The 13,861-nt window shown below is 36.2% G+C and overlaps 1 protein-coding gene across 3 annotated transcripts in view; it reads left to right on the top strand.

Moving 5' to 3' along the window:
- Window positions 1–13,861, top strand: part of GRM8 (glutamate metabotropic receptor 8) — a 540,632-nt gene that overhangs the window by 110,079 nt on the left and 416,692 nt on the right. For all 3 annotated transcript variants that reach the window (XM_081957711.1, XM_081957713.1, XM_081957712.1), the window contains exon 2: window positions 8,614–8,830. In XM_081957711.1, coding sequence (XP_081813837.1) covers window positions 8,614–8,830 — 217 coding nt within the window. The remainder of the gene's footprint in view (window positions 1–8,613; window positions 8,831–13,861) is intronic.

Here is a 13,861-nt window from a genome sequence, read left to right as displayed (position 1 = left end):
TTACACATCGGATACACAGCAAAGATTACACCGTACAATGTGTTATCCTTGGATCCCTTTTAAAAATGTTTGTGGCTAACATTTCTGTAGGGTTTTGTAATCCACAGAAAACCGCCACCAACTGACATTAAATATCTACCTGATGACAGTTCTGCAAGAACTGTTGTGCCTCGCAGCTTAGGGTAGAGCTTTTTTCCTTGATAGTTAAGGTAGATCATCAGAGCTTTTGTGAGTTTATCTCAGTTTTCCCATCAAAGAAATAAAACTGAGGGAAGCATCTATTTGCACTGAATTCTGAATCTGGTACTAAATGTTCTTCTTCATTCCCAGATTAGAATTACATTTGTTGGCATTAATTTAAAACAAGGAGTATCATATTTGGGTAACAACATAAGTGGCAGACATGAGGTCCAAAAGCAAAGATGGCTTTGCAGGCCTGACAATAAGCACATTTTACACATTTTCCTAGCATAAAAAGAACGAAGAAAAAATTAAACTATATTCTGATCTTTCATTCATCCATTTTTTAAAAAAAGAATCCTTTGCATAAGAATCTTAGGCATTCTACCATGGCCCCATCACAGCCTGAGTCTGAGGAGGAGGACGAGACACAGCTACGGCCAATAGAGGAACAACTGGAGGAAAAGGGTGAGGCAGTCCCAGGTCCCTTGGAACTGGGAAGGGTCACCAGTGAGGGAGAGGAGGCACAGGAGAACCAGGCAAGGGGGGAGGACAGGCAGGCAATGAAGCAGAGGAGTGACGGAGCTCCGATGATGAGCAATTACCTCCCCCCCACATCCCCGAGCATGAAGAATGGAGAGGAGGCGGGATCAGCACAGGGTAACCTGACAACTCGGGAGGAGGGTGCCCTGCCCCTCTTCACAAGGCTAACCTGGGGAAGGAGAGTTAAAGAGATGCTGTTGGGAGGGGTGTTTGTCGGGAACAAGCATTGAGTCCGTGGAGTCTCACATGCCGTTGCCAACATCTGGATTTTGCTATACTTTGTCTTGTGTACTTTGCCCAGTTTGCCTGCCTCACTGGGCTTCTTGCCTTGGTTGCTGCTAACTTTGCTTGCTGGACTACTTGCAGCCAGAGGCTGTCGTGTGTGTGTGTGTGAGAGAGCTTTGCTCCAGGACTTGCAGTAAATGTGGGGACATTTGGGGGAAAGTTGGAGCAATAAAGAGGAGTTAGAATTGTTCTCTGGCTGTGTTGCTTCCATGCCTCGCCCCGGGTCATCACACATCCACTACATATGACATTTTATTATATGAGTGATATACACAATTTCATTTGCAGAAGGTGTATTTTTATTTGAGATGAATAATAAATGTGACCTTGCAAAGAAATTAATACTGTTGTGGTTGCAAAGTTTCTAGAGCAGCCATGGGCAACTTTCTGGCCATGGCTTATATTTCACATTGATGGGTGTTTGTTTGGGAGTTGTGGTAATAGTGATGGTTGGAACTACAAAGTGGATTGTTCAGAGGTGCTTTGTGATGAGCTCTTTCTTTTAGATCTCTGATATTCACATTTTGTGTATGTGTGTGCTTGTGTGGGGTATGGATGTAACAGTCCACCCCTTTATGTTGAGAATTGCTCCCTCGTTGGGATCCTAAATGAGATATTTGTAACTTTACTAAAGGCAGCTGATGGCACACATTTTGCATTATAACTTCCTTAGGGACAAGAAGCTGCCTAGTTTTGTTTGGAAATTCTGAAAAGTGCCAAGCATATTAATGTATTTTGTTATATACACTGATATTTTTAGGTGTTGGTTTTAGTACATTTCAGAATATTTATGTAGGTCAAATTGTAATACTAATTGACTAATTACACTTCCACAATTTACATGTACACTGGGACATAAATATTCTGAGCTTTGATATTTTTTACAAGGCGTTTCGCCTCCCCTTCTCTCAAGCACAAATATATGCACAGAAATAAAAGCTTTCTGCAAAGCTGCATGCCATTTTCAAGTCTATGAAAATTTATGTGCATGATTTAAAGTACATAGTTTAAAAATTCAGAAACTGATGAGGAAAGAAATGAAAATGCATGTAGGAGTATTGCATTAAGATCTAGCAGATTTGTCCATTCCTGTGCACATCATTTGTATATAGCATGAGTAAGATCATTGACTTGGCCTTTCTGCATCAAAGGACTTGCTACAAGTATTCTGAGTAGCACTGTGAGTGCACAGTTCTATTCCCTGTATAAGTTGTTGCAGCTAATATAGACCTTTGAAGTTTACAATCACAATATAAGCAAGATGAAAGGGTGAAAAGCCTGCTTTGATTGCTGCATGCCTTTGTTGAGTGTACTTAACAGTACCTCACAAAAAAAATCTATCCTGCAAAGGCATATGACAAGTTACAGAGAGGACTAATTCTGTTGTTGTTGTTAGTTGTGAAGTTGTGTCTGACCCATCGTGACCCCATGGACAATGTTCCTCCAGGCCTTCCTGTCCTCTGCCATCCTCTGGAGTCCATTTAAGCTCAGGCCTACTGCTTCAGTGACTCCATCCAGCCACCTCATTTTCTGTCGTCCCCTTCTTTTGCCCTCAATCTTTCCCAACATTAGGCTCTTCTCCAGTGAGTCCTTCCTCTCATTAGGTGGCCAAAGTATTTGAGTTTCATCTTCAGGATCTGTCTTTCTAAAGAGCAGTCAGGACTGACCGGTTTGATAGTCTTGCTGTCCAAGGGACTAATACTGTATTAAGGAACAAGAGAGGGCTAATACAGTAGGTAAAAATGATGGTAATTCTCCTCCTGAAGAGTCCATGTCCAAAGCTGATTTAATTCCTATGAAAAAATAATTGTTGTTTTAAAAAGAAGTAAGTAATAATACTTAAGAATATAAAGGTAGTTAACAGTTTGTGATAAATGTACAATAATACAACAAATTCAATAGCACACGTAAAGGGTACCCAAAATAATATATACCCAAAACCCAAAATAAATTTGCCTGGAAGATTAAAACTAAACTGTCTGATTTCTTGTTGATATGACATAAACTAATCTTTATTTAAATGCTATCATATACAAAAGAGGAAGGGATAACAAAAGTCTTTGATATGGTGATGATACAACTGTCCTCCCAGAAACCCAAGAAGGCCTGAAAGATCTGATTTAAAGGATTAAAGAAGAAAGTGAGAAATTTGGCCTTTGCCTGAACATCAAAAAGAACAGGCTCATGACCACTGCAAAGAATGAAAATGTCAAAATAACAACTGGTGGTGAAGGGAATGAACGCATGCAAGAATTCACTTTCATAGAATCATAGATTGATCAAAGCAGTACAGAAATAAAGCACTGAATTGCACTGGTTGCACAGCATGAATCACATATGGAAAAGCAATGACATCAGCCTGGCCAGCAAATGCAGGTTTAGTTCACACTATCATATTTCCCACAGCTACTTTTGGTTGGATCATGTAAAACTAGACTAGGAATAAAATTGACTTGTTCCAACTGCTCTGCTTGTAATGGTCAGTGGTAAAAGGAAATGAATCTGCCTGAAAACATGGTGATTAGGCACCATCAAAGGTGATGCAAACAACAAGGGCATGAATCACCTGAAAGAAACTATAAAAGATAGAACAATGTGTTGAGAACTGATCCATAGAATTGCTGAGAATTGGCTATGATTGAACGGATAGCTTTTTTCCTCCTCCTCCTCCTCCTCCTCCTCCTCCTCCTCCTCCTCCTCCTCCTCCTCCTCCTCCTCCTCCTCCTCCTCTTCCTCCTCTTCCTCCTCCTCCACCACCACTACCACCACCACCTCCACCTCCAAAAGAGTGTGAAACTTTTTTCATATTGCGTGCTGTTTTTCCCTAGTGCATTTTGAATGGGTATAATCCATTGGCTTTTTTCTGTTTCATTTCTTTCTACATTTCTGTTTGGAGATGAAGTCATGACATATAAATTGTATACATAATAAATAGGGTTTATTAAAAAAAAAGAATGGCAATTGCAATTTGCTCCCATCTGCTCTTATTTCCATAACCCACACTCTGTCTTTTGGGATTGCATGGCCTCAAATATTTTGAAATAAAGGTAATAATATTTTTGCCTATAGCTTTACCACATTTACAATGAAGTCATTTTCTTTGTATGAATTACATTTTGGATGTTAAAATCGACCTTTATATTGGGAATATGGAAAGCTACGAAACAAGGTACTTTTTAAAAGAAATTAAATTAGGAGATTCCTTCTTTTATCTAGTAATATTATTGCCCATGTTCAGAAAGGAATGTTTCCTAAGCTATCTGTTACAATCCATTCAGCCCAAGCTGAAATAGTAGTCATTATCTCTTCTGTAACCTGTCTTGCACCAAGGCTGTAAACAGAATGGAGAATGGGAAGTACACAAAAAATAATAATTTAAACCCAAAGTAGTTACTGCTAGTAGTAATAATGCAACATTTCATAATAATTATGTCAATATTTAAACTGGAAGAGAGGAATTTTCAAGCAATGTAGTTTTTTTTTTCTAATTTTAATATTTCTTAACAATTAGAAACTCAATCTGTGAAGTTTTAGCAAATTTTCTAGTGTTGAATATCTACTATCAATTGAATGTTAAAGGATTATAAATACAGTGCTAATTTCTTTTGTACTATTTTAATAGCTTCATGACTTCAACTTCCAAATAGAAATTGAAATATTAAAAGTTTGGAGTATTTGGTACTGTGCTAATTCTTTTAAAGGTCATATGATAAGGAAATAATTACGAGGCACCACACTTTGTATCATAGCTGGTCATACCTTTTAGGAAATATTGATAACTGAAATAACTCTTGTGTTTTGATCTACCCACCTATCTATCTACTTCCCTACCTATTTGTCATGAAGGAGATTATGGATATAACCATCTGTGTACATAGTTGAGTTATGTTCAACTATGTGATGAGGAAATGCAAGAAATACAGTACCTTGTTAATTTTTAAAGACTTTTTTCACAGGATAATTCTTCATTTATAGAAGAGTATATAACCTGAATCAGAATGTAACCTGAACCTGATAGGTAGTCAGTATTGCTGATCACTTTTCCAAGCACTGAGACTTTAGAATACCATTGTTGCTTAAACTTTGTGAAACCCTAATAATTATAAGTTATAATACTTTAAAAAAACTTTGTTTTGCCTTTTGGGGAAGCCTAGGTCCGAACCCAGAAGTATCTTGCATTCCAAGATACTGTCACAAATCTCTCTGATACCACAATTTAAAGATATTAATCTTTCTTCAATCAAGCTGCCCGATGGCCTAGTTTTGCAGCCACGTGTTACAGCTAAGAAAATGATTGTCATAACAATAGCTGACATTACCACTGTAATGTATCTACATTGACAAATTAACTTGGATATTTTGTACACATTTGTCACACTATTTTTCTCAGAAAACAGATGTCACCCTACCAAGAATTCTTAAAATTACCGTCATTGTACCGTCAAATGTTTCTGCCTCGGGTCTCCAGTGCTTTGACTTTTCCTTACTACGGTGAAAAGAAATTGTCCAACTCTCTCTGGAGATTATTAAACATGTTTGAAATCATGAAAGATTAAGTCTTTAAGAACTTTTAAGGTGATACTGCACATCAAAGGAAGGGAAAAAAATTGCCAGGAAACATTCCTAACAAGATCTATTGTAAATTATTACAAGTTTCTGACAAGAGGAAAACTGTGTATCAAAAAGCTGCTATAGGCCTATTGTACCATAAATCTTCAAATAGATTTTTGTCGCCTTGATCTAAACCGGTTTGTACTTGACTGAAATATAGTTGATGGAATTTCATTGCTATTAAATGGGATGAAAAAGCTGCAGGAACAGGCAAAGTTGGCCCACCATTAAGCAAGAAACAGCGACTTCAGCAGACAGTTTTCGGTGTCACGAAAAGGCAACAGATTGTTTGATACTTAATTTGTTATTGTTGTATTTTCCTTTGAGGTGGTTTTTCTGAGGATGTTAGTTTTCTATGCCAAAATAACTTTCCTCTTCCAGATCAGGGTGCAAAATATCCTGGCCTGTAAAGAAGAAAAAAGAATTAAATTCTGGTTGGCAACTTTTGAGAGATGTCCTGCTTGTATCCTATAATGTAGTTCTGCAGAGTATTACTGAAGGCATTTCGATTTTTACAAATGAATAATTAATAAGATGATAATAGAATACATTTAGTATCAGTATATACTTTAGCACAGCAGTAAAATCCACTATGCACATGCATAGTATTGAATTAAGTGAATATGTTGTGTCTATGTTAACTATTGGATTGATAGACTACAGCACCTGTTCTGTTTAGAAAGTGTTATATTCCATAAATTTAAAAAAATGCTTACAAACATGTGAGATGGGGAGCTTTTTAAGCCTACTATCTAAATCCTTGACATTTAGATAATGAGATCTGCAAATTGTATCTGTTTGTCAAAAAATATCCTTCATGAATTTTGATAAAAATCTTATTGTCTTTTAATAGCTTTTTCTAGAACATGTATTTGACCAAATTTCTTGGCTTGTATGTTACAACTCTTTATTTGTAATTCAGATTTTCATAGATATTTTAAGCATGAAAGATAAGTAGAATGATCTGTTAGTCAATTCCTCCACTATTGGAATAATTGGAAATTAATAAAACATTGTATTTTAATTACCACTTGTTGAAAAGAACAAAGCTTGATGGTCTTTAAGAAATAATAATATTGATAATTAGTGTGTGTTTACCCATGTAAAATATTCTTGTTGCCTTGTCCAATCTGAAAAGCCATTTTTTATGGTTCCCTAGAGTGATGATGTTCCAATTTGTTAGTATTGAAGTGCATATTTTCTAACTTTTGTATATGCAAATTTATTGCCTGCTAACTAGTTACTGCTCCAGCAGTTTGTGTTGCTAGCAGTTGTGCTTACATTTGATTCATTAACTGTATAAACAAGGAATATATTTTGAATAAAGCCTAAAAATTCTGACAAGATCATCATACAGCCACATAAAGCAAAAGGCAGGAAGGCAGGAAGGGAGGAAGGAGGGAGGGAAGGAGGGAGAAAGATGGAGGAAAGGAAGGGTAGGGGAAAGGAAAGGAGAAACAGATAAAGTGAAATCAAGATTACACAAATTCTTTTTTCAAACTGAAATTATTTCCTGCTGAATAAATTTGTAATTTATGATTGCTTCTTAATGTCATCAGCTAAACTCTGGGGAGAAAATTTATTGGGAAATACCCAATAAATAACCAATGTAGTGAATGACTACGTTGATTAGGAATATTTTTAAGGAGAAATCCAGGAAATGTGTAACGTTCTAATACAGGATATGAAACCCGATCACATCATGGTCGTATGGGGGTGTATTGGGACATACACAATATATCGGGATGTTTTTTTTGCCTTTGTGGAACCTGGGTGGAGGTGGCCTGAGTGAGCCTTGGCGTGGTCTGGCGAGCCATATCTGGCCCATGGGCTTTCAGTTTGACAGGCCTACTGTAACATTTATATTATTTTAATTGTTTTTATTTTGTAAATTTTGTTCACTGCAGAGTCAGTTGATGAGATTGTCCACTGCACAAATAAATAAATATGAGCCAATTTGTTAACCACAGTTAACTTAAATGTATAAAAGCATAAAAACAGTTGTAGCTACTGATAGAAAATAATACAATTACAGTAGAACCTCTGGTCATGACCATAATTTGTTCTATAACTTTCGTCGGAACCCGATTTGTTCGTGGTCGGAAGCATTCATGACCAGAGGTTCTACTTCACCTTTCTTTCTCCTGGCCAACTGACTCAAGAGAAAAGTTCTCTTTCAGTAAGTTAAATAATCATGCTTTTGCCACTATTTTGCGGTGAATGAACAAAATGAATAAAAAATGAGCTATTTAAAATGAACAAAATTTGAAACAAGATTTAACTGTGATGTTAATAGATCAGTTTAATAGAGGGTTGTGGTGAACTAGAAGGGAAGATTCTTGTCTCCCACTTGGAAGGTTGAGAGTTCAATCCTAGGCATTGACAGTTGTTTCTTTCTCAGGGTACCAAGAGAAAATATCTGGTGCAAACTCCATGTAGGCATCAGGAAGGGCATCTGGCCGGTAAAGCCTCAGCTTCACTCAGTTGTCTCAACCTCACTCCAAATAAAGGGATTTAAGGGTCATAAAAAGAAAAAAAAATAAGAGATTAGTTTACTATTTATGACTTGGCCTTGATACTATAGTCTGCTTTCCTGTCACATTTGTTCTTTTATATACAATAATCTGTCATAACTGGGAAATAATTTCTTATCTAAAGCTGTTGCTTTATAAACACCGTATCATTGTTTACAAATTTAAGAAATAAGCACTTTTTCATAGAATCATGGCTTCTATGATTCATAGAAACATAGAATTATAGCACTGTTGGAGCTTTTTAAGCACCAAGCCCCATTCTTTGCTCCTTGCAGGAATCCAACTCCTCATGTTTGACAGATGTCTGTCCAGCTTCTGCTTGAGCATATGTTAAAAAGAACAGCCCAAAACTGTTACAAAGTCTTTTATTAGAAGGATCCTCTTTTTTTTGCATCATTATTATCTTCACAAGTCAACCTTTCGGTTTTTGAAATATGTTTCTCATACTGATTCTTTGCAGATACCTCAAATCAGCTATGCATCTACAGCTCCAGAATTGAGTGATAACACCAGGTATGATTTTTTCTCTCGCGTGGTCCCACCAGACTCCTATCAAGCCCAAGCTATGGTTGACATTGTGACAGCTCTTGGATGGAACTATGTGTCAACACTGGCATCAGAAGGGAACTATGGGGAAAGCGGTGTAGAAGCTTTCACTCAAATCTCTAGGGAAATAGGTAAGTAAATCTGATTTAAAAAATTATATTATAGGTGTGAATTTGGGCATGGCCTGCATGATTCATATCAAACAAATGATATATTTCATGAGAACAAAGTGACATACTTGATGGGACAGCCCTTTCTACTCCTTCTCTCCAGAAACAAATGCTTCTTTTTAATCGCTGCTTCTTAGAATGGTCAATGTCGAATGGAATCTTTGTAAGAAAAAGAAAAAGGAAAGTTGGCAGCTTAGGAACATACACATTAAACTGTGGACGCATGGAGTTCTTTTAAGTAGATGGAGATCCTACTAATATATTTATATATATTTATTAAATTTATAGACCGCCCCCTCTCCCCAATTGCATAATTGATCTCACTGAGGTAACTTCCACCTAGAATTTGAAATTCAGTACTTAAATAAAGTTATCACTCAGATAAAACTGTGTCAACTTGTCCCCCTCTTTTTTTAACCTTCCTGACAATGTGCCTGTTGATACTTCTATATTGACAAACTGGTTGGAAATCCACTTTGGAATAATGTGAAAGTTCTCTTTGAGGCGATTAGACAAAGTATCATTATATGTAAGAAATTTTTGGTTTGAAGCACTGGTGTTGGTCATTTTTATGGCAGCCCATAAAGATCATTTTTTCTTCTCATTTGACTGACTCTTGATATACCCTAATTATTATTTTTAGGATAAAATATTTTTGATAAGTCAAAGGTTATAAACATGTTTCGTGATGCTTTGGATCTCATCCATTCTATTTTAATTAGAACCGTTACTTTTTGTATTAAAATGACCCTGGATTTTAAAGAGCTGTAGATTTTTAGTCATTATAAAATGATAAAAAAAAGGAGCAATGGCCATGGTCGAAAGTGTACATCAGTGAATTTAATCTGATAAATAATTCTTAGATTACATATATAAAAGAAAAGTTCACGTGTGATAATTCTACTGTTGATATCCACTTGGAGAAAAAAATATGGATATTTCCTTCTTTCAAAATAATAAGCCTGCCTCATAATACATTTTTTAAAAGATGCTTCGTGAGATAGGCTAGCATGAAAGAATACAGCTGAATTATGGACTACCTTTACAGGCTGAACTGAAATTTGATTCATGATATCTTATTCCACACTGTTGTTTAGAAGATATTTATTCTAAATGTGTATTAAAACAATTTCATATAAAACAAGTAGTATGAAAAGTTATCGTCGGTTCTGTTCTGACAAATTTTGGATATTTTTACCTTCGGATTTAGGAATACTGAAATATTGTTATGTTAAAATTAGTTACGTTAAATGCATAGAAGCAGAAATATGTGCCTAAAGCTACAGCACATGCTTAGCATGGACTGTATCTAAGTTGCAAAGACCTGATTTCTTCTGTTCAGTGCACTCTTCAAAGTGATTTTACCTGTTAGGTTGATTTCATCTCTTGGGTTGGGCATGCTGTGTAAAAATAATTGGAGTGCAAATGATGGGTGGATGACTCAAGCAAATAATGACTTGGAAGACTAAACTTCTGGTCCCAATGCCCAACCCAGACTGAATCTGCAAATAATGACTTTTCTAAACAGAACAGAAGTTGTGAGTTCCTTGGAAGACTGGATCATTCATAAGCTTTGTCAGAACTCATTATAAACCAAGTTATTTCTATTGCTCTTTATATGTATACATGAGCAAAATGTTCCTTCTTAGCAGTAGGAAACTTAACACATGCAAATACTTACTAGGATAACGCTAGGAAGCCATGCTCTTTAAACATTATATACATATTTTATATGTTTTATAAAATGTTATAAAACATTTTATAATGTTATCATTTTGGAATTGGGGGGAATACAAATGGTTTTTTTTTTTTAAATTAAAAATGATTTGTGTTCATTCTTAAAAAAATAACTTGCAAAAAGTGAATTTTGTGTTTTGGATTATGATCATTTGGCCTTTTAAAGATTCAACTGTTGCTTCTTGTTGTCCTTCTTTAAACAATTTAAAAAGGAAATGAAGATTGTCAGCTGAAGTGCAGCATAATGAAAAGGTCAATGTGAGGTTTCAACAACATTGTCACATTGTTATATTAGACATAAGCAGAGAGCACATATAAAGCAACAATGCACATAAATATTAATATTATGTAGGGGATTTATTATTGCATTCAAGAAATTCTTGATTTGAAAAGACAGATATGCAAATTATTTCTTGAAATCCTCTTTTCAGATATTCTTGATTTAAGGGCTTTTTTTGCAAGATGGATTAGGCCTATATGTTCATTCTATGGCAATAGAATAAATCATGGTAAGGTTTAATAATGTAGCTGAGAAGAACAGAATTAATCTGATCACCTTTGATCTGAATCGCTTATAATAGTTATGTAACATAAATAGCAATAGCACTTAAATTTATATACTGCTTCATAGTGCTTTACAGCCCTCTCTAAGCAGTTTACAGAGTCAGCATATTGCCCCCAACAATCTGGGCCCTCATTTTACCCACCTGGGAATGATGGAAGGCTGAGTCAACCTTGAGCCTGGTAGGATTTGAACTGCCAACCTGCTGATAGCCGGTGATCAGCAAAAGTAGCCTACAGTACTGCACTCTAACCACTGCGCCACAGTGCTTCATAAATGCATAAATAAAATGCAACACAATTCTTACCAGACTATATAAGATACATATCGGATGTACACAATGATGCTTCCTTATGCATGAGGAATTTCCTGTGATAATAATAATATCCAACTGAAGCTTAAGAACTAAATAACTGATTCTCTCCCTCAGTTAACTGGTCCTAAGAGTCTATAAACAGTGGGCAGAACCAGCAGCAATAGTCTGAGCAACATTGGTGGCAGGATCAAGCTTATTTGGTACCAGGTAACGCAGATAAGTAAAAATGCAGGGCAGAGCTTGCTTTACTTCTTGCAAATATATTACACAGGGCAGGTGTGTGTTATCAGTGGGAAAGTTAGGTTTATGGTAGAATCTTTTGCTTGGCCCCAAGAAGCAGACTCTTCTGAGTGTGATGAAGTTGTTTATTCTCAGATTTCTCCAACCGAGCCGAGCAAGATCGTTTCAGCACCTAAGGCAAACTAAGAGCCACATCTTATTTCTCCTGACATGATTAACAAGGAAGTGTTGATTTGCTCATTGCAGTTTGGAAAGACCGGCAGCATTTTTATCAAGCTTTAACAGAATTGTCAAGCTTATTGCTTTTTCAATATCTCTTTACCCAGCAGTTTATCAAATATCAGTTGGTAAAGCCGGAACTTCCTTCTCCATAATTTTTTACATATGCAGACACATGCATGCAAACACACACACACACACACACACACACACACCTTTTGAGCACCATGTGTCTGAACAAATGTCAGCAAGAATCTGATGGCAACCAGGAAACATTCTTGACATCTGGCGGTAGGGAATGATTAAACGTCTCTCTAGGGTGCTGGGTTTTTGCTTGGTTCAGTTATTGTGACATTTTTATTACAAAATCCAGTCCATCCCCTAATGGAATATGGAATGCTGTAGAGCCAGGTTTATTCCTGTTAGTGGCCATTGAAGCATCAGGGTAACTCCAGATGGGAAGTCGTTGCCTCTTCTGACAGGCAGTTAATGGCAGCAAGAGAAGACAAAACAGAAGACTCCAGCTTATGATGAAGGGAAAACACTTAGCGCTTTTTGAATTCTCCCTCGCCTCCTGTTCCTAATACTGAGAACATCTGTCAAGACAAAGGTGTTATTAGAAAAGACCGCAAGTAAAATGATTTGAGAAAGGAAGTGGGTTTTGTTGGTGTTTTGGAAGATGTGTTGCAGAAATGCTTACTTGGGTTAGTCTAGAGACAACATCTGCCTGCATTTCACTTCCTCGCGTTAGGCCGTTCTTTTACAACAGAATCCCAAATCGTGAGGTTTTTCCACTCCTTCAGTAGTTTGTAACATTGTCTTGATTTGGGTAAGCATCATGCTGCCAATAAAACTTTCAGAATATTGCAGCACAGAAGCGTACACTAGCTAATTTCCAGGTAATAGGATGCGTTTTCTTCTAGATATAAGGAAGAACAAAGAAAAGTTATTTGCTTGGGAAACGTGGATATGCAGCCAAAATTGATGATCTACAAAGCACTAACTTCATGTACACGACTTCTTGTGCATAATACGATCTGCCTGAGACTGTGCGCCACAGAGTGAAGATATGAGGGGGTGGGGCGTGGGGATCAGCAGACTATTCTTTTGAAAACAGGCTTATCCATTAAAAGAATAGATTTCATTTTGAAAATCATTTCCTTTAGAAATATAACCTACTCAGAGTCCAAGGACAACCTTAAAAAAAACCCACACCAATATTTCATATTGTGAAATATGTAGTTCCAAAATCAGCTAAGAATATCAGGTCTGTTAGATTTCATCTGTGAATGCGAACCAAATTTATTTCCTTTAACTTTCACTCATTTTGGCACATGGATGCCTTTCTGTTAAGTATGCCAGTTATATATAATTAACAATGTAGCAAAAATAATAAGCACACATATATTTTACTTCACGTCAATGAATTCAGTGAGTATATTTTCTCTGTAAGCTGTTAAGGCAAGGAAATGTAGATGACTGCAGTCGGAGATATGGATGCCTTTCAATTGACAACATACATGCGTACATAAAACAAGCTTTGTATTTAGGTGTAAATTACATCATGTTTCTTTTTCTCAATGATGTCATAGTACACTTGCCATTTTGCTATCATTTTATAACAAATAGATACAAATAAGGGAACTTATTTTTTTGTTCAGAGAATAACAATTGCAGATACTTCTGTGGGAGAATATTAGATGGTCCTATGTGTATTGCTGAATTTTCCTTGCCAAATGCCAGAAGGAAAGTGTTTCAGTAAAAAATATTTAAAGGAGGTTTTCCAAATGACAGTATTTGTACACATTGTCATGAAAGACAAAACGCTTTATTTCATTTGTATCCTATTGCAGTTATTCGTTGTTCACTGTTGTATTTAATTTTGCAATGGACAAACTATTTCTTTAATTCTGTGGTA

Source organism: Natrix helvetica (assembly GCF_964273705.1).
Source record: "Natrix helvetica genome assembly, chromosome: 6".
Taxonomy (NCBI): Eukaryota; Metazoa; Chordata; class Lepidosauria; order Squamata; family Natricidae; genus Natrix; species Natrix helvetica.
The sequence above is the reverse complement of the archived record's forward strand: the minus strand, read 5'-3'. Positions and strand labels throughout refer to the sequence as shown.